Source organism: Aspergillus aculeatinus (assembly GCF_003184765.1).
Source record: "Aspergillus aculeatinus CBS 121060 unplaced genomic scaffold BO66scaffold_1, whole genome shotgun sequence".
NCBI lineage: Eukaryota > Fungi > Ascomycota > Eurotiomycetes > Eurotiales > Aspergillaceae > Aspergillus > Aspergillus aculeatinus.
In genome coordinates, this window is record NW_020291470.1 from 1015229 (window position 1) to 1041349 (window position 26121).

The following is a 26121-nucleotide window of genomic DNA, read 5'->3' on the forward strand; positions in this document are numbered from 1 at the left end:
TGTGAGGAGAGTCTGGGTGTAAGTGTCTGGATGTTATGATAAGCATAGGGTGGAAATGCGAAATCAGAAATATAGGTTTGAGGATGTTTGAATGAAACGATCGTGGGTAAGGGTGTCTTCGAAGCTGTGCTGTAGAAGTTGTTCATCTTGTAAGGCTTCTAGAGACTCTTACACCCTGGCATCATCATTATAATAACACTGTTGGAAAGACTTGAGGTGAAATGTGAAAGATGGTGGATGTTGGGTTGAGGGGTCAAACAGTGAATGCGCAATGAAGGGAATGGTCCGCCAGCTATATAAGCAGTCTCCATTCTCTTGCTCTTCCTCCTCTCTGCATCTCTTTCACAACACACTTCTCTCCCTCTTCAACCTATCTTCACCTCTACTTGATCACTCCTGCAACTTGGTCTCGTGCCATCTAACCCCATTAGTCTTGCCTATCTCGCTTCGACTTACATCTCCTCTGCGTCATACGCTTATCTCCAACTCATACCCATTCCTTCAACTCATGTCATCTCGATCCTGTCAATCTCAGCTTTCTTCTTAGCACTCTTGCTCATCACTGCTGTTGATTATCTCCCAGACACGCTCTTCTATCAACACAGTGCTGAGGCCCAACCCAGGCCATCTCAGTTCTGTCGACCTCATTTACTTTCGCATCGATCCTGTTGTTCCCCTTGCCGCACATCTCCCAAGCACTTTATATTAACAGAAAAACCCCCTTTTCAACAAAAGCAAGACGCAGGTGAGAGTCGCTCTTCAACTTTCTCTCTGCCCCTCCATGGCACCATGTCCCTTGCATGGTTGAGACACTAACCTTTGCATTTCCTTAGTCTCCCCCCCAAGATGGGCAAGAAAAACCGAATCAAAGCCAAGATAGACATCAAAATGAGAATCAAGAAGCAAGAATCCGAGATCAGAGACCGGATAGACCACATCCTGGCACTGACCGACCAACGATCCCCCCAGATACAAGGGTTGTGGTTCGAGAACGAAAGCTACAGCGACATCCCGTCCGTGGTGGAGTGTCTGGAAGACGCCCGGCTCGAGCGATCGCCCGAGAGCTATGCGGAGCTCGTCGATCTCGTGGCAAGAAGCATGCCCTCGAAGCGGGAGGGCAAAGACCTGCATCACGAGCATGTCCTCAGCAAGTTCTTGGACTATCTCGAGACCGTGCGCCCCGACTTCGATGCCTTCCGCGCCACGGCGGCCTATCAAGCGGAGTGGAAGACTCTCCTGGACGCCCGCCGGAATATGGAACAGCAGGAGGAAATCGTGCAAGAGGCCGAGGAGCTGCTCGGCGACTGGGGCGAGCGGGGCCGGCAACTCCTGCACATGTATGCCTATTTCACCCGGTGTTGGATCAACGGCCTCAAGAAGGTCTTTGAGCATGGATATTCGTACGAGGAGTGCGTCATTCGCCTGAATCGCGCCGTGCTCTCGCGTCAAATGAAGTTAGGGAGGCGCCGCCCTCGGAAAGTCATGCCGGGTGATGCCTGGACCGCGAGTGAATGCGGTAAAAACCCGGCGCCGGTCACGACGCGGGATCTCGACGACTTTGGCCTGATCATCAATGATCTGGGGCTAGTCGAGTCGAGACGCCAGCATGAGAGGGCCCAGCTTGCTGCTGCTCAAGATGGTGAAGACCAGTCTGCAAACCAGGTCTCTCGCCCGGCTGACGTCGATGACGATGATGATAATGGGCATGGTTATCGCTCGCGCAAGCGCCGTCGACTGTGAAGACTATCGTGGGTATTAGTGGCAGATGTGACATGTTTTCCTCTTATGCGTTCTGTGAGTTCATGGCCAGGACCGATTGATGATATCGTGTTGGCTAGGTAGATTGTCGTTGTTTTGTGAAATTGTCATGATCTTTTACTTGTTAAGCTGTCCCAAGATACTCAGAGATTATGCTTTACTGTTCTGGAAGGCGGATCTATATTTGGCTTCAGTCACGCTGTACTGTAGAGAGAGCACTCCAGCATCACCTTTAACAGCACAAAGTCCATCATCCATGGCAGCGAGTGCCGTTACTTTCAAGTTCACCGTCAATTCTCCATAAATTTCTATCAAGACAATTACAACTGAAAAGGATGAGGATTATCCCCATTTCTCGTACTGCAGTCTGTCATTTCAACGTAACATCTATGTACTGACCATCCACGATATTTTTAGCAGCCCCATCCCATCATTAGCTCATTAGTCACATCAAGAAACCCATAACCAAGTTCTAATGGGCCTTGGTAGCATAAGGACTTCTGTCCCGCAAATACTGCCCATACAATCCCAACAGCATCGCCGCCGGCAGCCCAATCCCCAACCCGATGAAGCCCAGCAGACTCCCCGCCCACCCATACCCCAACGTCGAGTACCTGCGAAAGCATCAGCCCTAGCTCACCACAAAAAGACTTCGACCGGAAGAACTCACATATAGGGAGCGAACATCGGAAAGGTGAAGCCCGCAATACAGCGAATCGTCGACACGGCCGCCAGCCCACTGGCGGCATATCGGCCGTAGGTATCGATCACATACGCATTCACGGAGATGGTGCAGGCCAACGCGCCGGCGACGAAGATCGAGGTGCCGATGTTCGGCATGATCCAGTGCAGCCGCTTCTCGGCGGACCAGCCGTACCAGAACATGCCGGCGCTGAGGAACAGGGTGGCGGGGAGCATGATGGGGATGCGGAACTCGGGCAGGCCCTTGCCCCCGTTGCGCCGGGCGAGGGTGCGGTAGATGCGGTCGTTGACCAGCGTGCAGCACTCGGCCGCCAGCGCCGACCCCACCGCGATCGAGATGTAATTCAGCCCCGCGATCTCCGTACGCTCGCCGTACACCTCCGTCCACAGGTCCACAAAGTCCGCGTACAGGATGTAGATGTTCCCGTACAGGTAGGCGTTGTACAGCGCCAGCACCTGGATGATCGGCTGCGTGGCCAGCAGCCGGAACGGCCGGATCAGATTCGTCGACAGCTTCTTCAGGCGGCCGGCGTCGAGGTAGTCGTAGTCTGTATAGAGGTTGGTTGCGCCGGTGGTTTTGGTCAGTTGGGCTTTCTTGCGTCGGAGGAGGAGCGGCGGGTAGGTTTCTTCCAGGAAGAACAGCCCGGACAGCTGGATGGCCACGCTGAGCAGCGAGGAGGTGTAGAAGGTCCACTGCCAGCCGGTGTTCTGCGAGATGAAGCCGCCGATCACGGCCCCGACCAGGGGCGCCAGGATCGGCGACCAGCTGTAGATCGCCACGGCTTTGCCGCGGTCTTTCGCGTGGAAGAGGTCGCTGAGCGTACCGCCGCCGATCTGGGAGACTGTCAGTGACAGTCGCTGAGAAAGGCTGGGGTTAGTCACATACCCCGAGGGTGGCGCTTCCGCAGAGGCCGGCGACAAAGCGCAAGACGATGATGGCTTCCTTGGTGCGCGCGCCGCCGCACGCGGCGTTGAAGACAATGTACATGAAGTTCCAGGACTGGACCACTCGCACCCGACCGTAGATCTCGGACAGCGGACTGGCGACGAGGGGCCCGCACGCAAAGCCCAGGAGGAAGATGGAGAGCACCATTTGCTCGACCGCCGGCTGGGTGATGTTCAGGTCGGATGCAATGGCCGGCAGTGCCGGAGCAACAATGGTCGACGACAGGGGACTCATGAAGACGAATGAGCTCATGGCAAAGATCGCCTTCCATTTGCGCATCGCACTCCAGTTCTTGGGGTTTTCGGGGTCGTCCTCGCCCTCCCAGGTTACCTGGTGGGTGTCAGGGTGAGCAGATGTTCGGCGCAGTCGACATAGTTGGGAAGAAGACTCACTAGAACTCTGTCGGACTCGACGGTGCCATTCTCTAGGTCACCTTCTGTTGCCACCTTCTCCGACGACTTCTCTGGCAGTGATGAGTCTGTGGATGGTGTTGGATTCGCATCTTCGTGTTCGTTGATGGTGTTCAACCGCTGCAGTAATTTTCTGATGTTCATGGCTGATAGAATCTCCCTATGTTCCCATTAGACTCAACAGGGACTGGCATGAAATAAATTGCTCGTGCAGGCTAGTCCAGAGGATTAAAATATCAGATTGAATTTGTCGAGATGGTGGATGTAAACTAATATGCAATATGCACCAAAGCACTAAACTGCGGTGAGCCCGAGTACTCCGATACAAGTCCGATACACGTCGTGTATTTCATTCAAGTCCGGTCCATCACAAACCTTTAGAGGAAATGTGGGTGGAGAAGAAAACTGATTTTTTTTTGGTTACGTTCTTCCTGCTATCTCGACTATCTCGACTATCTTTCAACATTTGCCAGGCTTGGGCAGTGATTCCCTGGTGGTGTGCGCGAGTGGCAGATTACTGTCACGTGACCTTTATCGTACCATCGACTCCGTTTGTCGCGATCCCCTCATTCTTCTTCTCTTCCTCCCACAACCTCCCTCCATATGGCCGAAGAGCCAACGAGCCATCATCCATTCCGGAGTGTCTGGCCATGTCTACCCTGAGTCGCCGGCGTAATCGCTCGCTGGCCTCGTGCGAGCCATGTCGCAAGAGCAAGATCCGGTGTGATCACGGCAAACCCACCTGTGCATCCTGCCAACGCCGTGGGCTCCACCCACAATGCTGGTATCATCCTGCCCCTCTGACCAAGCATCGGACTTCGCAGAGACACTCTTTGTCCACGCCACCGGGCTCACTCCGCGTCGCCCAGCCGGGCCCACCACCGCAGCATCCGGTCGAGAGTCCCTTGGCCGAGACCCCCAAGTTCCACACTTGGCCGTTCATGTCCGCCGATCCCAATGACTCGTCATCGCTCGCCCTCCCCCCGGGCCGCCACAACTACAATCTCAAGGCCCACGACGAGCACTTGGCGGCCATCCAACGCATTGTCGCCCAGCTGAAGCTCTTACCCGTCATAGAAAAACAGTTGCATGAATATTACTCGTTCAGCCTAGTCGCGCTGGTCCCTCGGCCGCTGCTCTTGCAGCTCATCGCCTCCATTCGAGCCGGTCTCGCAGCTTTGGGCTATAATCAGGACAGCCTAGATGCAGAGCTTGACGTTCACTGCGCATCAAAATTAGCCGAAGACATTCTACGGGCCTCCTCACTGGAAGTAGTCATCAACCGCGACTTGGATTTGCCGGCGTTCTGTGCCTTGTTCTGTGGGCCCAATCTACGCATAGAAACTCTTGGCCTCCTGTATACGATGGCCGCACGCGCAACTATGTTTGCTGTAGGGGATGGACACGACGAGGACCGTGACAATGCCTTCGTTCGCGACATGGGCTGGTACGGCAACTTGAGCCTGCGACTGGCCCGCGAGCTTGCACCGCAAACGACCGATCTAATCACATGGCTTGCGCACGAGAACTTACAGTTAACCACAATCTTCGAAGGCGATGCAAGTAAGTTAAACTGCCACGGGCTCAGCGGGCAAATTTAACAATGTCGTAGGCTTAGGGGTATGGAGACGCTTGGGCGATCTCGCCACAGACATCCTAGCCTTAGGCCTGAATCGAGAAGCAACCCACGCCACGACGCCATTCTTCCTTGCGGAATGTCGACGAAGAACCTTTGCTAGAGCCTATTACCTGGACAAAGTATTTGCATCGGTATTCATGCGGCCGCCGCGCATAACTGCTCGACATGCAGACTGCAGCCTTCCATTAGACCTATCTGACGAAGAACTTTTCGCGTCGTCAGCTGTGATAGAGCATGCAAAGCACAACCTGACACCGGATGGCTGGAATACCGACGGAAAGCATCGAGTTGCTACGTGGGCTCGAATACGCTATATTCTCGCGGAGTTGCGTGAGGAGACCGTTGAATATCAGTTTCGAGCCACGCATGCCGCTGATTCTGTGAAGCTTAGGTATGTAATGGCCTGACTTTTGTTGAAGCCACTCGCTCATTACCCACAGAGAGTTATCCGATCGGTGTACGCAGGCATGGACTCGGCTACCTCCACACCTCCAGTACAGGCAGGACTGCTGGACGTCCAACCTCCCTCCAGAACTTTGCCACATGCATGCAAAGATCTACCTGTCATACCTGCACATTCACTTTCAGATTTACAGACTCCTTGGAAATGCAGAAGGTCTAACGACCCCTCAGCCAGAACTGCTTGAGGTCTCCGCCAGTATGCTTGAAACCGTGATTCAGATGACGAATAGTCGCGGGAGAACCTCTTTCTCGCCGCGCGATCTGCCTGGGATTGTATGCTCCCCTGACTGATATTGCACTGCAATAGTAGACCTCTCCATTGACCGGTACTAGGTTCTCTCTTATGGTTTGCCATGTGCTGCAATTCTATCCGCCGCCCTGGAGAACGTGATGCAAGATGCATCAGCAGGGACAAGGCTGCCGGAAGGCATCAAGACCTCCAATCTCATTCGCCACCTTTCCGTTCTGGTGTCACAACTGGAGAGCGTATCCAACCCCAGCGAGACCAACTACGTATTCTGCCTCAAAGCATCGAGGGCTATTTCTCGCAAGCTCGACGGGATTTTAGACAGTTTTACAGTAGTCAGTTCTATAAAGACCCCGGCCCCTGGCTCAGTCCCAGAGCCAGTTCCGACACCCCCACAAATCGACAGCACAGTCCCTATCGCGATGGGTGAAATGGACATGAGCTCATTGATTGATCTTGAGAACTTCAATTTCACAGACTGGGCAATCAATTTCGACATAGGCATGACTGATGAGTTAAGGATGTTTTGAGCCTCTGAACACTGAACTGAAAGACCTAATTCAACGTTACAGACAGTACGAAAACTGGCCAACGGACCACAATGCACACGGGCAGCCTTCTTTTTCTCGCTCCTCAATTCTGCCGATAATCCCGCTTTGCCTTCAGAATCTCCGCGAAAAGATTCGCCAAGGCCTCCAAGGCACGATCACAGATTTGGTAATGAATGATCAGCCGGCCCTGCAGACGACCCCGCATGGTCTTAACGCCTGCATTCTCCGCCAGATCCGCAAAATGCTCCTTGTCAATTCCCGCGGCCTCCAGATCCAACCATATCATGTTGGTTTCGGTCGGATGCTGAAGCTTCCCGCCCAGACTCACCCACAGCTTAGAGAGTCTCTTTGCCGTTTCTTGGTTCGCACGCAGGCGTCCACCCAGGAAGATCTGCTCAACCGCCACCCGGGCCGGGGCGCACACAATGCCGGCCGCGCGGATGCCTCCACCCAGCAACTTGCGCATCCAGCGGGCCCGCTTGATGAAGGCCTTGTTGCCGATGACTATTGATCCAATGGGGGCGCCCAGACCCTTGGTGAAGCACAGCTGCGCGCTGTCGAAACAGGTAGCGTACTCCTTGAGGGTGCCGGCGCCGGCCGCCACCGCCTCCCACAACCGCGCCCCGTCGAGGTGCATGTGGATGGGCGGGTCCTGACTCCGGGCCCAGGTGGATATTGCACGCACGTCCTCCAGAGGCATGATGGTTCCGGAGAGCGTATTTTCCAGACTGATGATTCGCGTGGGGCAGTCGTACACATCCTCACGGAGCGTGACGTGCCGCTTCACGTCCTCGAGGGTGAGGTGATGTCCGTTGGACGGAGCGACGCCTTGCATGAGGGCTCCGCACAGCGTCGACGGGCCCCCGGCCTCCATGCCGATGATGTGGCTGCGACTGTCGGCGAGGATGCTATAGGGTGGGGCCAGCAGGGCGGTTCGAAGCGCCACCTGGTTGCCCATGGTTCCAGACATGACCAGGAGTGAGTCTTCATGACCCGTCAGTTGGGCTATGAACTCCTGGAAAGAGTTGGTGGTAGGGTCCTCCTTCATGACATCGTCTAGCAGGCTTGTGTTGATGATCGACGCCAGCATGGCGATGTTGGGAGAAGTAACATAATCGGAGCGGAAGTCGTAAGCGGCCTGGCCAGGAGAGTCCCAGGCTGTTTGCTGGTTTGGGGACAAGGGATCTCGGGCAAAGAAAGAAGTCTGGTCCTCCCATGTTTCCTCGCGGGGATCTTTGTAGGTGGATGGGGGCTGAACTGCTCCCTCGCGGAAAGATGACACAATGGAAGACATTTTGCTGAGAGGAAAGCTCGGAGATGATGAAGGACGCTTTTTTGTATCTTGGGGTCCTTACCTTCGCTTTCCCACCCCTTCTTATACTCTTCTCTTCTTTCGTTTCAGCCTCACTCCAAATCCCGAACAATGAAACCCCTCATCGTCCATCCAGCGCTGCACATTGATACCCTCTGGCTTTGCAATATTGATTGACAATTCCGTTGACAAACGGATTGACGTGCGAGAATCCTGCGATGGCTAGTGTCTGGGCCCGTGATGTTCTAGCCACCGGTGAGTCGACCGGAGGAGAACCGACGAGGTTGATCATTGCAACCCTCCTGCAGCCAGATGGATACGTTTCCGCCCAGTAGGGTACTGCAGAAGATGGCGTGCTCCTCCCCTAGCACCCAATTAGTGGCTCACTCCGAGACCGCATATCCTCGGGAAACCCTCGGAGGCGTTGATCGACAGGCTCAGACATATCCCGCGCGGCGACTTTCGTGGCCATGTTTCACCCAGCTGTCAAAAGCGAGTGGAGCGCGGCCCGATGCGGCAATAACGATGCGTACTACGTCTGCAGTCATCTTATGATTGATAATTTTGATCCATCCATGAAGTACTGACGAGAGCGGCTGGAACCGCCGGCGGGACGGTGGAGGTACTTTGGACGTCAAGACCAAGGTTGGCGCCGCACTTGGCAGAGCTACCAAGCAATGTCAAGCTTACGGGGGATTAGCTTGTCTGCGAGGGCCTATGAGGTGTCTTAATCTTGGCGCAGAGTGATATAGCCCCTGCATGCATGCACGCCCCTTGCCGTTGCGTATACGAGCTCCGACTTTCGCATCATGGATGGCGATTCTTATCAATCTGTGCATAACTAGCAGTAGAAGACCTGGAGATCTGAGATCATTTTGCAGGAATGTTGTGTAATTCACGCTCGGACGGGATCTTCAGCAGTATGTCCGCGGTGCGCTTTCAGCCTCCGCACACCTGGCAGGGTGTCCGTGCTGCATTTCCAGGGTCCCGGTGGAGTACCGGTAAGTTAGCAGTGCGCCAGGCTAAGACCCTGACGCGGTCCAGGCACGGGCTGGCGTCGGGAATGCCGTTAGGAGGCCGAGAAGTGGACACCCTCGCCATTTCCCTGATTCTTCACGCTAGACTGGTTCCGCATGTCTTCAGAGCGGGTATATCAATGCTTAGAGTACCTTATAGTCTCCATAAGCACTAAGGCCCGCTAACTGTGCCGATCGTACACGGAGTTGGGTGGCCAGGGTGCAGACTCGGAGTCCGCTCGGACAACCGCTCAAAGTACGGGACCTGGCGCCATGTGGGGGGAATTGCAGTTGTGGTCAGGTCATCATGCAGGGTCGAGAGGATCCTTTCTTCATGTCACCATATGTTACCATCTGTCTCAGCAATGGGCTGAACATTGCGATTTTCACGACGGAGAAGGTTTCCTCCAATGAGGGGGGTGCATTGCGCCATGCCAGCGGCACCGGAGGTGCTGTGTTATGCCTTGGTAGGTTTACCGTACGTCTATCCCAATTGTACAACATGTACCTACAGTACAGTATGTGCATCTCGCTCCGCTCATTGTGGCCTATATAACATCTACTGAACTCGGCTAATCCCACACCACACACCACACCACCTCTTTCCCATCAAGAAAACTTGCAAACTCCATCCTCAACCCTATTCATACCCTCCCCATCAACCACAATGACCAAATCAACCCCCACCCTGCCCCCTCACCTCCAGGACCTCCTCACCCACGTCCGCACGCACTCCCCCTACTACCGCACCCTCTACGCCTCGCTGCCCCCGACCCCCGCAATCCCCACCCTCGCCACCCTCCCTCTCACCGACCCAACCACCTACTGGAGCACGTCCAGCACCACCGCGGCCTCCATCCTGACCGCCCCGCTCACCGACGCCCTGGTGATGCGCAGCGGCGGCTCGACCTCCACCCCGAAAACGGTGTACATGACGCGGGCCGAGTTCCACGAGACCGCCCGCATCGCCGGCGCGCTCTTTCCGTCCAGCTGCGCCATTCAGCCCGGCGACCGCATCGCCAACCTCTCCTCGCAGGGCGGCCTGTACTCCGGGTTCATGACGTACGGGTACACGGTGATGAACAGCGCGGTGCCGGTCGTGAACCTGCCGATCAGCGGGAAGGAGGCGCCCGAGCAGATCGAGAAGGACGTCAACGAGTTCGCGGCGACGGTGGTGATCTGCAATGTGTTCATCGCGACGAAGCTGGCGACGTTCTTGCGGGCACGGGGTAGGGCGTTGGCGAGCGTGAGGCTGGTGCTGTACACCGGGGAGCCGTTCTATGGTGATCTGCGCGCGTTGTATAAGGCTGCTTTTCCGGGGGCGGTGGTGCGGCCCATGGCGTATGCGAGTGTGGAGTGTAAGGTTGTGGGGGTGCCGGTGCCGGAGTGCAATGAGGGGGCCGATGGGGATGTGGATCCGGTGTATCGCGTGGTGGAGGAGGCGGTCGTGCTGGAGGTTGTTGGGGATGATGGGCGCCCCGTTCGGGAGAATGGGGTCAGGGGCACGCTGGTCGTCACGAATCTGCTGAAGCGGCTGCAGCCTACCATCCGGTATCCGATTGGGGATGTGGGCGAGTGGGTGGATTTCGAGCGCGGGCTGTTTCGCCTGCGTGGACGGAGTGATGTCGGGGTTAAGGTCGGCACGGCGCTGTTGGATCGGGCGGTGCTGCGGCGGGTGGTGAGTGGGGTTCTTGGGGAGGGCGTGGCGGATAGTTTTCAGTCGGTGTTGCGCAGGGAGAAGGGGAGGAATGTCGTGGTGTTTAGGGTTGCGGCGGAGAGGCCGGAGGATGGGCTCGGGGAGAGTCTGGCGCAGAGGCTGGAGGATGCGGTGGCAAAGGTGAGTTCGAGTTGGTCGAAGAACCGCGAGGCCGGCCATGTGGCGCCGGTGCAGCTGGAGTGGGTGCGGTTTGAGGAGTTGGTGTTTATCGAGGCGAGTGGCAAGTTGAGGGAGGTGGTCGATGAGCGGTATTAGGATCTTGGATGCGTTCTACCAGGAAGCTGAAAGAAAAGGGGGGTCCGGGGGTTCTCCCCCGGAAACATTTCACTCTCGAACTTAGGGTTGAGGCTTCCCAGGAAGCTGAAAAGAAGGGGGGTCCGGGGGTTCTCCCCCGGGAATTTTTGTATCTAGACTTAGGGTTGAGTTTAACCAGGAAGTTGAAAAAAAAGGGGGGTCCGGGGGTTCTCCCCCGGGAAATCGTTATTCTAGACTTGACAGCATATGTCCCATAGAGGAGTGCACTAAGTTACAGACCAAATGGAGATTCGTGCCATAGTCGTCTTTCGACCTCCAGCTCGTCTTTGTACACATCTCCAAATGCGTCCCAATGAATCTTCTCCAGCTCCGGATGGTTGATGATCCCGTACATGGCTTTGGTGAACTCCCAATACTCGGGGTAGTATCCGGCGTATTCCCAGTCGACAATCCCGTTCAGTCTTCCCCCACTGATCATGAGATTTGTCCAATGAAGGTCAGAATGGGTGAAGAACGACCTGTGCGGACGCGAATGGACGAGAGCTGCCGCTTCTCTCGTTTCTGTGGGCGTATATTCGGGAAGAAGCTGGCTACTGAAGTCGCTTTCCTCGTTGAATGGACCGAGGATTCCAGCACGTTGGTCACAGATCGCGCCCCCTAAGGTATTTGCAAAGCGGAAGGAGGTTTGATTGGGGACTGTTCGAATCTGGTCGACCACAATTTTCAAGTCTATGGTAAGCTGCCTACGCTCAGGGTAGGACATCCGATGAAAGACATTGTGGAGCGTCTGACCCTGGACCGTTGTCATAATGAGTATCCTGTCCTCGCCGTCGTGGTACTCGTCAATGCAGAGGGGCGCTGGAATTGATGTGTGTTGTTCCACCAAGCGCAAGGCCATGCCCTCGTTCTGTTGGGAGCGCCCGACTATTTTCATGTGTAGTCCCAAAGGGAGCCGTTTGACCACGGTACCGGTTTCGAGCGGATAAAGGTACTCTCCGAGGTGAGACAGAAGTTGGTAAGCGCGCACTCTGACGGCCTTGGGCACAAGATGCCAGCACCTGCGCAGTAGTTGTAGGGTGGATTTTCCGCAAGTGACTGTCAGACGGTGAATCAGCCCCAGCTTGAGAATAACCATGGTGGATAACGTACATGTGGAAGGCCTAGGCCAGCCAGCAGCTATAAGGTCTTCGACATGAAAGAGCTGCAATGCGGAGGCAATCCTGTAGTGGGTACGAAATAAGGTTGGGCTGGGTAGGCAATACGTCGCTGGGTCAACAGTATCGATCTTGAAGTGTTGGAATCCGGCGAAAGTAGTACCATCGCTGAGAGGGAAGTCCTTATGATCTTTTGGGTGCGTGCTAGCCACATAGTACTCCATCGCCAGCCCCAATCAGCGACTGAAGAGACTTTTCGTGGGGAGAGGAAGCAAACCTTGGCGGATTTGCCGTCCTTTTGCTGCAATTCGGCCTGGTCAGTCCATTCGCCAGCAGATGTCGATGCCACAACCTGGATGTGACCAGCCCGGAAAGCGGAGTGAGCACCCGGGGAGAGAAGCCAAAGGTTCTCGAGTGTAACCGCCCGGGCGCTTACTTTTGTAGCATCCCCCACATGATAAGATATGATCGATCTCTCCACAACCCCAACTTTATGCTACTGTACCTAACATTCATGTATTGATCAAGACCACCTACACCATCCAAGCTCACATACTCCGTCTAATCGGCTGAAACCAAGATCATGGCCCTCCCTCTAACCCACAAACCCAACACCCTCTCCCTCCATCTCCTCGACCGCGGCTCCCCCTCCACCTTCCACTGGACCCTCTACCTCACCACTTCCCCAACCTGCGGCCAGACCTTCCACCTCATCAACGCCCCGGGCTCGGACCTCTGGACATTCGACTCCCAAGCCACAGAGGGTATCACGCACGGCGGCCGGCTTCTGGTGGCGCTGGAGCTAGGCAAGATAGAGCCCGCGTTGCATGCTGCGGTCGCGGAGCGGCTCGCCCAGGTTTCGGTGGGGTATTCCACAAATCTCCGAGAGGCGATGACGTGTCGCGTCTGGGTGAAAGAAGCGCTGTTGGCGTTGGACGAGGAGGGGTATCTTTTTCTGTCTGTGGGGGGTGTGCAGGGGGTAAACAAGATTCAGGAGGAGGCGAGGGGGTGGGCGATGCGCAATCGGGTTGCTGGACGGGTTGGTATTCAGGTTCTGAGTAGAATATGAGTATGTCTGCTTTGAGGGGGCATAATGAGGATGGGTTGTGAAAGGTGGTACGGTGAGAGGTAATTGGTTATTATGCAGCTGGATACATAAAGCGAGTGTGGATTCTTGGTTAAGCTGACTTATACGAGCCCTTATATATGAAGAACAATGCAGGTTCTTGATTCAGCCATAATAAGAATTAAAATGACCTAATATCATAGTATAGCAATACATCAACAAGACACTAGGGGCCATATATGTTGATTGTGTTGTCAAAAGGTTGCTCACTAAATTGATTTGATTTATGCTGACACAGTCACACCGGGGCATAAAGGCAAAAAAGCGTCATGTCAGCAACAGGGGCTGTGGTTTAGTGGTATAATATTCCCTTAGCATGGGAGAGGTCCGGGGTTCGATTCCCCGCAGCTCCATCTTTTTGCGACCATTTTTGCTGTTCTCCCGGATACTCCCGCTGTCAAGCCGTCAGTAACACAATACAATCAAAATACGAGCAGCCCTGCAGATCTGCTCCTTTCCACATCACACACTCCAACATGAACCTTGTCTGCTGAGAGCAGCCAGACTACTCGCCCACCTCCCGATCCTCATTCCAATGGCCATACTTCTGCATCACCCGCCACTGCCACGTCCGATGCCGCAACGGTCGGCCCCAGAAATAGAACGGCACGAAGAACACCACCACCACCCCGGCGATGATCGCCATCTCGCCGAACGCCAGGGAATACCCACTCTGATCGATCCACGGATTCGTGTAGAAGGAGAGGAGGAACCCGAACGCCGCTAACAGTCATGTCAGCTGGTCTTTGACCTCGCAAAATGCCCAAAACACCCAGACCCAACTGAACCAAACACAAAACCGAAAACAAGACATACCCTTAAATGCCAGAATCGAAACCGTGACCTCCCCCACCGCCGGCCGATAACTGTCAATCACATACACCATCGTGGCGTTGGTGGCCTGCACGATCGCGAAGTTCAACAACCCCAGTCCCAGCGTCGGCACCATCCAATGCAGCCGGTCGTTGATGCCCACCCCGTACAGGATCAAGGCCACGGGGGCGCACGCCCCGCCGACGACGACCGAGGGGAGGCGCATCTCCGGATGGCGGATGCCCCCGTTGCGGCGCGTGAACCAGTCGGCCGTCCAGTCGGACAGGTGGCCGCCGAAGGCGATGCCGATGGCCGAGCCGACCATCCCGGATACAAAGCAGAGGCCGATCTGCCAGGTCGTGAAGTCGTAGGCCGCGGCGTAGGCGGTCGCGAAGTTGGAGGTGATGGCGACGAGGAAGCCGATGGTTACGGCGAAGACGAGCGAGGTCCAGAGCACTGGCGGGAGGACGATGAGGGCGATGGGGCGGAGGAAGATCTGCAGCAGGGACTCGGTGGTGTAGGTGCCTGTGAAGAGGCGGAGGGAGCGGAGGTAGGGCTGTTTCTTCTGGCGGGAAGTAGGGTTGGGGGTAGCGGATTCCAGGGGGTGTGGGGTTGGGGGGTTGGATTGCTCCGCTAGCAAGGCCTTTTGGCGGTCGAAGGTGGTCTCGGGGAAGGTGAAGACAACCAGCAGAGTGACGCCTCCTATCAACGCGGTCGCCACGTAGTAGATGTACCGCCAGCTCAGGGTGATGGTGATGAGCCCGTCAATGATGATCCCGCCGGCCACCCCCATGGAGAGAGCGGCAGTATACAGGGCCATTACCGTGCCTCGCTCATGTAGGAAGAAGATATCGGCAATTGTCAGCGGGCCCAGGCACTCCCCGGCCCCGGCTGCAAACCCCATGACGATCCGCCCGGCCAGCTCCACCCCGTACGTCTTCGCAAACCCGGTCCAGAACCCAGTAACAACGTACAGGACAAAGGAAATGACATAGATGGGCCGGCGGCCGTACTTGACGATGAACGGCATCCAAAAGAGCATGCCAATCCCCTGACAGAGAGCGGTGGTGCTGAAGAAGTAGGCCACCTTGGAGATATGGGCGCTGAAATCGGGGCCCTGGGGTCCCAGGAAGTCCACGGTGATCTCCACGATAGCCACAGTCGGACCTGCAGACAGAAAATTGCAGAAGAAGACGGCCAGGCAGACGAGGACGGCAATATAGTATCGGAACGCAGAGGACCTGGATGCAGATTGTGATTAGTACGACCTGAAGGAAGACTGACTGGAGACAGGAGGATAAGGGGATAGGGCTACCAGTTGAGTGGGTCATTAGGATCCCCCGAAGGTGTAGGGACCAAGAGGATCTCGTTTGTCTCATGATGGCGGAGACGTAGAGTCCCCAAGGTATCCTTTGGGACGGTCTCGTGGTGGGTTTCGGTGGGCTTCGAGTCCATGCTGGGCGGCTAAGGGGCGAGGCCTGGACAGCTGTGCTCGGGGAGAGGAGCTGGACCTGCCTTATATAGACAAAAGCAACGATGTGCAGGCAACGGCCTTTAGATGAGAGCGGCACGGCAAACGAAGAGGTGGTGGCTGTCATGTTCACTTCAGAATACACCGGTCCCAGCCCTATTCAGAATCACTGTCGCGGTGGGCACCCGGCGCAAAGGGGTTGAGTGTCCTACAGTACAGCAGTCGAAGGAAATCACAGCGTCAACGACCTTGGATCTCCTTTTCCCCCCACACTCGGGAACGAGGGTCGTCTTCCCCAGATCTGCGAAATGCAGAGAATGGTACGGAGTAGATGCTTACGAGTCTCAGGTTGAGAGAGCGGGGTAAAGGGTAAGGGTTAAAGTAAGGCAAGTGGTCCACAGCCAGTCCCCGATTGCTGCCGCCACAAACAAAGCCTGAGCCCGAGCCCTAAGCCATTTGCTGACTTCCATTCTGTCGGCCGCAGCTAGTCTGCATATAATTAGTCGGCTCCAGCCCCAATCATTTCCCAACAGCTGAATTAAATTCACACCATCCATCTCTTCCTGAAACCATTGTTACTTGTTACCTCCAACACGATGCAGATAATCTGGCGCGACTCTGCGCCCCCCGCCGAATACGAGGAGGCCCGCGTGGGCCGAGTCTTCAACCACCGACGTCCCGACCGCTTCCCCCTGGCCGTTGTCAAAGCCACCTGCCAGGAAGACATCATCGCAGCCGTCAAGCTTGCCAAAGCAGAAAACTGTCGGCTTGCCGTGCGCTCCGGGGGCCATTCGTGGGCCGCCTGGAGTGTGCGTGACAACTCGATTCTCCTCGACCTCGGCAATTGTAAGCAGCTGGACGTCGATCCCGCCACTCGCACGGCGAGAGCCACACCCAGCATGACGGGACGGGAGCTGAATGGTGTCCTCATCAAGGAGCACAATCTGATGTTTCCTGGGGGTCATTGTCCGGATGTTGGACTGGGGGGATTTCTGCTCCAGGGCGGGATGGGGTGGAACTGTCGGGTACGAGCTCCCCTAACCAGTTGCTGTATTCCCACGCCCCGAATGACAATTACCCCCTAGAATTGGGGCTGGGCGTGCGAGCGCGTCCAGGCTGTCGATGTGGTCACCGCACAGGGCGATTTTCTACATTGCAACGCCACCCAGAACCGGGAGCTGTATTGGGCTGCCCGCGGTGCCGGTCCGGGTACGCGACGCACATTCCAACACTTCTCCCTCCAATCCGATCTCCTAACAAAATCACCTCATAGGCTTTCCCGGGGTCGTCTCGAAGTACCACCTCGAACTCATCCCCTACCCGCGCGACGGCTTCCGCTCGTCCGGCTACATCTACCCGATCCGTCTGTACCATGAAGCCTTCAGCTGGGTCCTGCAGGCCACCCCAGCCTCCGATGAAGACACCGAGATCGCCGTCGTCGCGCAGTACCCCGAGGGAATGGGCGAGCTGTGCCTGTTCGTCCTCTTCGTGACGATGAAGCCCGATCCCGCGGCCGCGGAAGCCGCCCTCCGCCCGCTGCACGACTCCCGCCCTGCCGGGGCCATCGTCGAATGGTTCTGCGAGACCGACAGCTTGGAGAAGCAGTACGAGAACCAAGCCAAAGCCAATCCGGAGGGCCACCGGTACTGCGCCGAGAACGCGTACATCCGGAACGAGGCGGATGTCCCCGCCGTGCTGGAGGAGGCGTTCACCACCCTCCCCCACCGCAAGGCCTTCGCCCTCTGGTACGCCATGTACCCCTGCAGTCGGCGCAAGCTGCCGGATATGGCGTTGAGTATGCAGAGTGATCACTACTTCGCGCTGTATACGGTGTGGGAGGAAGCGCGAGATGATGCGCGCTGCCAGGGGTGGGTGGCCGATGTCATGCAGAAGGTGGCGCCACATGCGGTGGGGGCGTACCTGGGGGACTCGGATTTCCAGGTGAGGAAGACGAAATTCTGGGCGGATGACAATGCGCGCAGGTTGATGGGGTTGAGACGGCGGTTTGATCCCGAGGGGCGGATTTGTGGGTATCTCGATAAGGGGGATGCATCGGGGGTACGGGGTTTGGTTATTGAGAGTGAGGTCAAGTTGTAGGGTGTCTTTGTTAGTATAGACTGTTGTTTTCTGGATACAGTAAATGAATAAATCTTTTATCTACTGTTTTGGAAGTGTGGACCGAGCCAAATTATAGCAGCAGCAGCGCTAGTGGGATAAGATTATGGCCATAGCGCCTGTGACCCAATCAGACAATGGAACGCAGTGACTAAGCGGCACCTTCCCCAGGTTTTAGCCTTGGCAGGATGAACAGGCAGTCGATGATGGATGTATTGAGGCAGCATCTGAATGAGCACCCCCACATTCCGCTCCTTCCACGTCTTTATTGGTGAGATAGGTAGTATTTGAGATGACTGAAGCACAATCCCAGCAGAGGATATCAACTGTCATACTTAACACTCTCAACCAGATGTCTCTCCCTGCAAAGCGTGGACCCAGATATTATAGCACACAGCTTGGATGCGGGTCTTAGCCACCTATTTAGGCAGAAAGATATACCGGAGAACTAGTTTTCCGGCACTAGCCAGCCAAGCTTGCTAGGAATTGATCGCTTGATCGACAGGGAAAGCAATCTCCCAGTCTCTTCCGAAGAGCCCACCTCCTCGGGAGTAAGAAGCATCTCAGACATCAGGACAAGAAATGAGGAAGAATGCACTGAGCTGATCGGGTTGTGGAGACATTCGGAAGCACAGGTTGACATGTCCGCCGGCTGGTGTGGCAAGACATCCGACAAGCAAGCCCTACCATGCGGGGATCCGCAGACGTCACCCTGCTAGAAAATGTCCACATCCACACATCCCTTATGGTATAGCTTGGTCCCTCCTGACAGAGACATTCCTTCATCAACCTGACCATTCCACACCGACTATCCAACATGTCCCCCACGACTCGCCTTGCCCAGCTCAGCAACCAACTACGCCAACAACCCCCATCCGCAACCACAATGACCACCACCCCGCAGACCCTCAAAGACAAAGTCGCCATCATCAGCGGCTCCTCCTCCGGGATCGGCGCCGCCATCGCGCGCGAGCTCTCCGCGCGGGGCGCCAGCGTGGTCATCAACTACCCCTTCCCCAGTCTGAAACCTCAGGCCGACCGCGTGATCGCCTCGCTACCGTCGCCCGCCATCGCCGTCGAAGCCGACATGTCCACCGCCTCCGGTCCGGGCCAACTGGTCTCCGCCACCATGGCCAACTGGGGCCGGTTGGACTTCGTGGTGAACAGCGTCGCAGTGGCGGTCAACAAGCCGCTGGAGGAGCAGACCCTCGACGACTGGGACGCGCTGGTGAGCCTCAACGGACGGGGGACCTTCCTCCTCACGCAGGCGAGCCTGGCGCATTTGACGAGAGGCGAAGGGCGGATCGTCAATATCTGCAGTCTCAGTGCGCGGGCTCCGCCGCCGAATCAGACCATATATGCGGGCACCAAGGGGATGGTGGATTCTATTACGAAGTGTTGGTAGGTTTTTCGCCTTTTCTCCGAGAAAGGTTGTCGTGGGGAGAGGGGGGGTGATTGGGCTAATGAACATTGCAGGGCTAAGGAGCTCCCTCCTAAGTATGGCTGTACGGTCAACGCCGTCAGTCCCGGGCCGACGAGGACGGAGGGCTTCGCTGCGGCGGGCGAGGAGCAGATGAAGATTCTACAGCCGATAATCGACCAGACGCCTGTGGGGCCGAGGATGGCGCAGCCGGAGGAGATTGCCTGGGCGGTGGGGTTTCTGTGCGAGGAGCGGTCACGGTGGATCAATGGGGTGCATTTGGTGGCTTCGGGGGGTTTGTTTGTGGATTGATTGGGGGTTGCGGGGTGCTTTCGAAGTTACTGGTGGGGCTATTCAAGGTGGGGAAGATTCATGTACTTATTACTTGAGGGGAGACAAGCACGGAGAGACATAGCGACGACAGAAGACATATGAATGTCAAAGAATTATTAGATCGCTTTGATAGAGCTAGGTCGAACCATAGAAAATATGCAGGCGCCTGTGCCGCATTGCGAAAGTTCCATCCAACCCCAAATCCCCCGGGAAGAAATCCATTGACACCAGATTCTCACAACGCCACCACTACCAAAAACCCAAAAAAGGAAGAAAAAGAAAGAAGAAACCGCTCCTAGAGGGTATTTCCCGTTGGATTGCCGTAGTGCCACTCTCCCAGCTCCTTGAAAGCAGGAGAAATCTGTGCCGGAAAATTGTAAAAGGCCGTGCGCCTCAGAATCAGGAGCTGCCCATCGTAGTACGCTTCAATGGCACGAGCACGTTTGCCCATGAAGGACACCATGAAGACCTGTATATCGATGTGGCGACAAGAAAGGCAAGATTGAAAGATTATGTGCATTGCTGTTCAAGGTCTTCATATGTGGTGAGCCTTCATGAGGATGTCTTAGTCTTCCTTGGCCCGGCTCTTCCTCTTCCCCATGGACACTCCTCGCACCCATCGAGAAAGCAGCTATCATCCGCCAACCAGTTGGAGTTCTCAGGCGTTCAAGTTCGACCTTTGCTGCGCATTGCCCCATTGGATGCGGAAGAGACTTGGATAGGCGATAACTAGATTATCTTATATAAACCAAACATGCATGCAGCTCAGCTCCGACACACACCCAGACACCAAACAAGTGCTTCCTCTTTCAGCTGCCATTCTTCACCCCTGTATCAACCTCCACCACAATCGTCTCCCGATCCTCGGTCGAGATCTCCTCCGACTCGGCGTACCTCGGTTTGCGCTTTTGCTCCCTGCCATCATCACATCAGCATCATTCCCGCTGTCTTGCGGTCCTGCGTCTCTTACCATCGATGTAGCACGAGGACCGAGATGAAAGCGGCCCAGAGCAGAAAGAAAAACGCAAAAGAAGCCGGCCACCCCTTGCGCCAGCGGGGCGCGCCGTCGGGGCCTGCAGTCGGGAAAAGAAGCAGGGGAACCCAGATCTGGAACGAGTAGCCGAAGGTCATCATTGAGCCCTGGGTCTAAATCAGCTATGGAGTTGATGGGGAGGGTGCGGGTAGGATAGGGGAGCAGACCATGATGAGGGCGCGCTCCTCCGAGTCGTCCTTTACGATCGTGTTGACAGTCGAATAGAGAATTGGGCTCAGGCATCCGGATGTACCGAAGAGGTACCAGGCGACGAATCTGGATGAGGTCACATTAGGGGCTTGGGGACAAAGACCCGGACAAGAGGGTAGGGCTACGCACTTTAGCCCGCGCGGGATGTCCCAGATTATCATGCACAAGGAGGAAAACAAGCAGCACGCCGAGGAGAAGGTGTAGAGCGCCCAGGTGGGGTAGATCGCGGCCAGCGTCGTTCCCAGCCACGACGCGACGATGTTGATAGCGTAGGTCACAGTCGGGAGCTTGTTCACCTGCGGCACCGAGTAGCCCTCCGCCTGCAGCCAGAGGTTCATATAGGAGACTGGATAGGAGGAGATGATCATGCATCTGAGAGAGTATCAGCGTCAAGCCCGGCGAATCGTAAGCCAAGGGAATCGAATTACTCACGCGTAGATGAAAATAAAAATCCAGATATGCCACCGCTTCAGCGTCCGCTTGAAAACATTAAGGCTCATCTTCCCCGGGCGGCGGATGTTGGCCCTGCGCGCTCGGTCCTTGGCCAGGGCGATGTCATCCTCGGTCAGGAAAAAGGTCCGCGGAGAATCGGGCACCCCGGGAAAGATGAAGAAGCCCAGGATTGCCACGGGGATGGTGAAGATCCCGTCGATGATGAACAGCCAGCGCCAGCCTGGCATGCCGCCCACCCCGGACAGGTTCGTGTAGGCGGCTGCTTGCAGGTATCCGCTCACCATGGTGCCCAAGGCATTACAGATGAACCATGTGCCGGCTCGCTTGAAGAGCTCGGGGCCGGAGTACCACGAGCCTTGAAGAGAGTTAGTGTAGGCGGAGGATAGGAGGGAGAATTACCGACCGAGGATGAAATGCGTTCCTGCGAACACTGGCGCTTCAAACATGCCCACGAGAACTCGAAGGGCATAGAGCTGGTGGACATTCGTGACTCGGCTCTGCGCAAAGGTGCATACTCCCCACAAAATCTCGAGCGTGGGAAGAAGCCATCGTGCCCTAATCTGTTAACGATAGAAAAGCTGTCTTGGAGGAACGCGATCTTACAATTTCGGACGGGACATCAGCAGCAGGCCCGGAACTTGAAAGACCACATATGCAGTGATATAGCATGTGTTGAAGTAGTTGAGTTGGTTGCCATTGAGCTGAAAGTCTTCCTTCAACCCACTTACATATGCATTGCTGATATTCGTTTGATCTGGGGTTCGTTAGTCCGCGGGCGGATTGGCAGGAAGTGCTCGGCTTACCCAGATATTTGACGAAGACTAGAAGAATTTTAGTACACTGTTCAAAGGTAAAGAGCGGGTGGTCTTACAGCAAAGACAGGCAAATATGAGGATTGACAAATCCAGCTTGAACAGCAACCTATAAGATTAGACCTTGGTTGTTCACCAAGAATCATGAGGATCACTAGACTCACTTGCGCTCATTTGCCGGGTAGTTCGACGGATACCAGTTGAAGACCTCCTTGAAAAGCCCCCAGGGCCCCAATTTGACACGAGCTGCGGTCTTGTCGGACATCGTGACGAGTCTTTGCCTGTGTCGACTAGGATGATCTTTTCGTGGCCGGCCTCTCACTTCGACACATCTGCCGATTGATCCGGGAATTTATACTCCAGTCAGTGGTGACACCAATGAGGCAACTGAGACGACGAATTGTTGTTGAGACATTTGCCATGACTCCACATCTTCTCGCCATAGATGCGTGCGGCGAATGTGACAGGGACAGGGGCCTGGGAGGGGCCATGACCGCAACATCTTGGTGCGGGATGGCGTGCCACAACCCTGGTCCAGCAGAAACTCAATCACCTGTTATCTCTGACATGAGTCAAGTATGGGGCGTTTGAGTGGTTGGAGCGAGTTGAGATCCTCGATAAGAATGGCGTGCTTTGCAGTGCGGCTTTGCAATTCACTCAACGGAACGAGTGCCGTGCGGGGTTGAGTTGATGCATCAGCAATGAAATCATGTCCATGATTAACTGCTACAACTTAAATGGACTTGCTTAACCCGGCCAATCTTGCTGGAAAAAAAATACCATCGATTTTTGTGGAGAGAGAATCCGCAGAATGCCAGCCAGATTGATTGACAGATACGACCACGTCCCCGTGACGAAGGAGAATCGTATGTACCAGTATCAAACCAAGGTTTCTATGCAATGCAAGATTACTGACGAAGTAGTCCCTTGGGCTGAGCTCGTGACTCTCGACCTGAGTCAATACGACCAGCCGGGAGGTAAGGAAGAGCTTGTCAAGCAGCTGGACCATGCCGTGCGCCATGTGGGTGAGTATTCGTACCCCTCGCAACCACCGCAACGAACATCTTCAGCCCTAACCCCGCCCTCAAGGCTTCTTCTACGTGAAGAACTTCAACATCAGTCAAGATGAGATCGACCTCCAATTCGCACTTGGCCGCGAGTTCTACGCTCTTCCCTTGGAAGAGAAGCTCAAGTACCACAACAGCGCCGATCTCGCGAGTGGCGAGTACAACGGCTACAGGCCTGCTGGCCACCGCGTGTAAGCTCTCCCATCTGATTCAACTCATAAACCTGGTTGACATTCCCCAGTCTCGGTAACGGCATTCGGGATAATATTCAAGTCTACAACATCCCCAAGTTCGACGGATACCACAAGCGCCAGCAACCACCTGTGCTGGAAGACAATATTGCAGAGATCGAAGCATTCAGCCGGGTAGGCCGCTTTCTCCCTCCCGCAGTGATTACACAAGTCACTAAGCGAATGTCCAGAAATGCCACAGCGAAGTCGTCGTCAAACTCCTCCGCCTCTTCGCGATCCTTCTCGAGCTCCCCGATGAAGACCAACTTGTCCGTGACCACCAGTACGACGTCAAAGGGGAAGATCACCTCCGCTACATGCACTACGCTGCGCGCAGCAAGGAGGAGAACTCCCAAGTGGCCAGCATCTACACCCCCGGCCACACGGACCTTGGCACTGTGACCCTCCTATTCCGCCAGCCCGTGGCAGCGCTCCAAATCCTCAACTCGGAAGGGGAGTGGAAGTGGGTGCGTCCGCAGGACGGGACAATCACCATCAACACGTGCGATGCATTGACAGCGCTCACGGGGGGGCTGATCAAGTCGAGCATTCACCGGGTACATGCTCCGCCGCCGGATCAGGCGCATGTCGATCGGTTGGGGGTTTTGTACTTCGCACGGTGGGTTTGCACTTTTCATCCGTCGTACTTTCCCCAATGAAATGCTAATATGGAGGATATAGGCCCAACAACCATGTGGTACTGGATCCGATCACGAACAGCCCGCTGCTGAACCGGCTCGGACTCACCCAGAATGTGTTCACAGAGTTGGGGCAGCATTTGACAACGGAGCAGTGGGTCAGGGTGCGGCAGACGCAGCAGCAGCGCCGCAATCGGGATGTGAAGGTCTCGGATGATGGGAAGTTCACATATGGGGAGAAGGACCTGGAGATTCTGCCTGGGCTGGAAGCCAAGATTTATAATTAGCAATTTCCAATAGGATAACTACCGGATCTGCATTCACCTGCACGCTGCACGTGACGGTCATCCCAGCTAAGCCGTGTTTAGAATTTAGCTGTGATTTCCCAGTTTTCACCCTTACATTCACGGGTTGCACTTGCCTCACACTTACCTTAAGCGGTGAGTTGCGGTTCACCTTGGTTCACCTCTCCTCCTGCGAGAGACTGGGTGGAAACAACCTCAACATATCTTGATGCACAATTCTCTCCTCTGTATGGTCTTGTTTCTTTGCTACGATGTTGCCACAGTGTGGGATTCGATCCAGTCTGGGTCGAGCGGCTAGAAATCCAGTCTTTCGACAACAGATCAAGAAGTTTCATTACGCGAAACGCTTCCCAGCGACCCAGCTGAGGTACCTGACAGCTACTGGTCTTGCCGCCACGTCGGGCCTGTATTGGTGGTGGTCCTCCTCAGCCAACAGAGATGGCGTGCCCCTGCCTGATGAAGAACCTGCTCAGAATCTAGTCGTCCAGCCTCCTTTCTCCCACGAGGAAGTCACACGCACTCTATCCAAAGACTCATACTCCTTTTCAGTGCGAGATGTTCCTGGCATCGACCGTCATGATGGCGCCCAGCTCGCATCTAACAGCCCCTGCGAGGACCGGCTCACCTATGCCAAGTTTCCTTCCCCGTGGCACAGCGACAAAGAACCCTGGATGGCGTGGGCGGTTTTCGACGGTCATGCCGGCTGGCAGACGGCAGAGCTACTGAAGAATCAGCTCGTTCCCTCTGTGCGCCACAGCCTGAGCCAAGTGACGCCCATTACGGACGGAAACCAGTCGGTCGCGGGCGTGGATACGGTCCCATGCGCCATCAGCAATGCCTTCGTGAATCTCGATGATGCCATTTTCAAGACCGCCATGGAGGCGTCGCAGAGTAATGAGCCTCTTCACCAGAGGGTCCGCGACCTTCTCCCGGCCTTTGCTGGCTCCTGTGCATTACTATCGATCTTCGATCCGGACACCAGGGCATTGCACGTGGCATGTACCGGTGACTCACGCGCCGTGCTTGGACGACAGCAGCCCGACGGGAGGTGGGAAACAATTCCTCTGTCCATTGATCAGACTGGGAGCAATGAGGAGGAGATTGCCCGAATCTATAGCGAGCACCCGGGCGAGGAAGACATTGTTCAAGGTGGACGCGTACTGGGACTGATGGCCTCCCGGGCGTTTGGGGATTGTCGGTGGAAATGGCCGGTGGAGTTCCAGCAGGAAATCCGCCAACGATTTTACGGCCCCGCACCGCTGACCCCCCGCTACGACATTCGCACCCCGCCCTATGTGACTGCCCAGCCGGTCGTTACCACCGTCAACATTGATCCGACACAGCCTTCGTTCCTGATCATGGCGACGGATGGTCTGTGGGATATGCTCTCCAGTCAGCAGGCGGTCGATCTGGTCGGGAAATGGCTGTCGGGAGGCGTGGAGACTGGGAAGGGCAGCGCCACATCCCCCGCAGCCTCCGACAAACCCTTCGATTTTGGTCATTTCTGGGAAGGCGTCAACTGGAAGTTTGTGGAGGGCCGAACGACCGTGCAGGATGACAATGTGGCGGTGCACCTGGTGCGTAATTGCCTTGGTGGCAGCGATCTCGAGTTGTTAGAAGGGAGGTTGGCCTTTGACCCTCCGTTTTCCCGGACTCTGCGTGATGATATTACTGTGCAGGTGGTGTTTTTCGGGGTTCCAAACTTGAAGAACAAGGACGAAAATTGACGTGGACTGTGGAATTGCTATCGCGATCAGCGAGGATTCGGAATGCTTGGACTGGAACTCAGGCCATGTAGCTTATCCTCCGCCGGCTAGATTCAAAGACAATATGAGTAGTATGCCACCTTGCAAGCTTGTGCTATATGCCACTGTATGTGGATCAATTACAGTACCTGTTAGACCCAGAGAGGTCGGCCTCGGAGGT

At 55.6% G+C, this 26121-nt stretch overlaps 11 protein-coding genes and 1 non-coding gene across 12 annotated transcripts; 8 read left to right on the forward strand and 4 right to left on the reverse strand.

Annotated features, from left to right (window-relative positions):
- Window positions 1–2127: 2127 nt before the first annotated feature.
- BO66DRAFT_363305 (MFS transporter) lies at window positions 2128–4225 on the reverse strand. Its single transcript, XM_025645110.1, has 4 exons — window positions 3799–4225; window positions 3347–3736; window positions 2429–3294; window positions 2128–2372 (listed from the first exon to the last, which is right to left on the reverse strand). The coding sequence occupies exons 1-4, from the start codon at window positions 3958–3960 to the stop codon at window positions 2231–2233; spliced, it is 1560 nt and encodes a 519-aa protein (XP_025509272.1). The 5' UTR covers window positions 3961–4225; the 3' UTR covers window positions 2128–2230.
- Window positions 4226–4466: 241 nt separating this feature from the next.
- On the forward strand, window positions 4467–6694 carry BO66DRAFT_433523 (uncharacterized protein; the record flags this gene model as incomplete). Its single annotated transcript, XM_025650698.1, has 4 exons — window positions 4467–5379; window positions 5429–5846; window positions 5896–6190; window positions 6251–6694. The coding sequence occupies 4 exons, from the start codon at window positions 4467–4469 to the stop codon at window positions 6692–6694; spliced, it is 2070 nt and encodes a 689-aa protein (XP_025509273.1).
- A 103-nt stretch (window positions 6695–6797) lies between these two features.
- Window positions 6798–8499, reverse strand: BO66DRAFT_407267 (l-allo-threonine aldolase; the record flags this gene model as incomplete). The annotated part of the gene is made up of 2 exons (XM_025649051.1): window positions 6798–7900; window positions 8415–8499. 2 exons carry the CDS (start codon window positions 8497–8499, stop codon window positions 6798–6800), a joined length of 1188 nt encoding a protein of 395 aa, XP_025509274.1.
- A 920-nt stretch (window positions 8500–9419) lies between these two features.
- BO66DRAFT_8485 (acetyl-CoA synthetase-like protein) lies at window positions 9420–11242 on the forward strand. Its single transcript, XM_025653651.1, has one exon. It carries the CDS (start codon window positions 9711–9713, stop codon window positions 11013–11015), a length of 1305 nt encoding a protein of 434 aa, XP_025509275.1. The 5' UTR covers window positions 9420–9710; the 3' UTR covers window positions 11016–11242.
- A 44-nt stretch (window positions 11243–11286) lies between these two features.
- Window positions 11287–12383, reverse strand: BO66DRAFT_416722 (uncharacterized protein; the record flags this gene model as incomplete). The annotated part of the gene is made up of 3 exons (XM_025649617.1): window positions 11287–12110; window positions 12165–12300; window positions 12333–12383. 3 exons carry the CDS (start codon window positions 12381–12383, stop codon window positions 11287–11289), a joined length of 1011 nt encoding a protein of 336 aa, XP_025509276.1.
- A 285-nt stretch (window positions 12384–12668) lies between these two features.
- Window positions 12669–13465, forward strand: BO66DRAFT_424937 (uncharacterized protein; the record flags this gene model as incomplete). Its single annotated transcript, XM_025650193.1, has 2 exons — window positions 12669–13208; window positions 13439–13465. Exons 1-2 carry the CDS (start codon window positions 12753–12755, stop codon window positions 13463–13465), a joined length of 483 nt encoding a protein of 160 aa, XP_025509277.1. The 5' UTR covers window positions 12669–12752.
- Window positions 13466–13576: 111 nt separating this feature from the next.
- Window positions 13577–13648, forward strand: BO66DRAFT_t1. Its single transcript has one exon. It is a non-coding gene; the product is annotated as a tRNA-Ala (tRNA).
- Window positions 13649–14263: 615 nt separating this feature from the next.
- BO66DRAFT_416723 (FAD-binding oxidoreductase) lies at window positions 14264–17676 on the forward strand (the record flags this gene model as incomplete). The annotated part of the gene is made up of 4 exons (XM_025649618.1): window positions 14264–14467; window positions 16182–16604; window positions 16665–16788; window positions 16853–17676. 4 exons carry the CDS (start codon window positions 14264–14266, stop codon window positions 17674–17676), a joined length of 1575 nt encoding a protein of 524 aa, XP_025509278.1.
- A 904-nt stretch (window positions 17677–18580) lies between these two features.
- On the forward strand, window positions 18581–19426 carry BO66DRAFT_310579 (SDR family NAD(P)-dependent oxidoreductase; the record flags this gene model as incomplete). Its single annotated transcript, XM_025643294.1, has 2 exons — window positions 18581–19095; window positions 19171–19426. The coding sequence occupies 2 exons, from the start codon at window positions 18581–18583 to the stop codon at window positions 19424–19426; spliced, it is 771 nt and encodes a 256-aa protein (XP_025509279.1).
- A 987-nt stretch (window positions 19427–20413) lies between these two features.
- On the reverse strand, window positions 20414–22220 carry BO66DRAFT_311111 (MFS general substrate transporter; the record flags this gene model as incomplete). The annotated part of the gene is made up of 9 exons (XM_025643315.1): window positions 20414–20587; window positions 20648–20756; window positions 20820–21062; window positions 21123–21498; window positions 21547–21698; window positions 21747–21897; window positions 21947–21964; window positions 22015–22064; window positions 22120–22220. 9 exons carry the CDS (start codon window positions 22218–22220, stop codon window positions 20414–20416), a joined length of 1374 nt encoding a protein of 457 aa, XP_025509280.1.
- A 531-nt stretch (window positions 22221–22751) lies between these two features.
- Window positions 22752–24177, forward strand: BO66DRAFT_445237 (Clavaminate synthase-like protein; the record flags this gene model as incomplete). Its single annotated transcript, XM_025651641.1, has 6 exons — window positions 22752–22821; window positions 22879–22980; window positions 23045–23213; window positions 23264–23387; window positions 23444–23871; window positions 23934–24177. Exons 1-6 carry the CDS (start codon window positions 22767–22769, stop codon window positions 24175–24177), a joined length of 1122 nt encoding a protein of 373 aa, XP_025509281.1. The 5' UTR covers window positions 22752–22766.
- A 269-nt stretch (window positions 24178–24446) lies between these two features.
- BO66DRAFT_338818 (PP2C family serine/threonine-protein phosphatase) lies at window positions 24447–26075 on the forward strand (the record flags this gene model as incomplete). The annotated part of the gene is made up of 1 exon (XM_025644366.1): window positions 24447–26075. The coding sequence occupies one exon, from the start codon at window positions 24447–24449 to the stop codon at window positions 25920–25922; it is 1476 nt and encodes a 491-aa protein (XP_025509282.1). The 3' UTR covers window positions 25923–26075.
- Between the last annotated feature and the right edge of the window lie 46 nt (window positions 26076–26121).

Bases quoted from the DNA above. Each gene is read 5' to 3' on its own strand.
- BO66DRAFT_363305 (XM_025645110.1), bottom strand. From the start codon at position 3,960: ATGAACATCAGAAAATTACTGCAGCGGTTGAACACCATCAACGAACAC. The intron at 3,295-3,346 runs GTATGTGACTAA...ACAGTCTCCCAG, and splicing joins GCGGAAGCGCCACCCTCGGG to ATCGGCGGCGGTACGCTCAG. The intron at 2,373-2,428 runs GTGAGTTCTTCC...ATGCTTTCGCAG, and splicing joins CCGATGTTCGCTCCCTATAT to GTACTCGACGTTGGGGTATG.
- BO66DRAFT_8485 (XM_025653651.1), top strand. From the start codon at position 9,711: ATGACCAAATCAACCCCCACCCTGCCCCCTCACCTCCAGGACCTCCTC.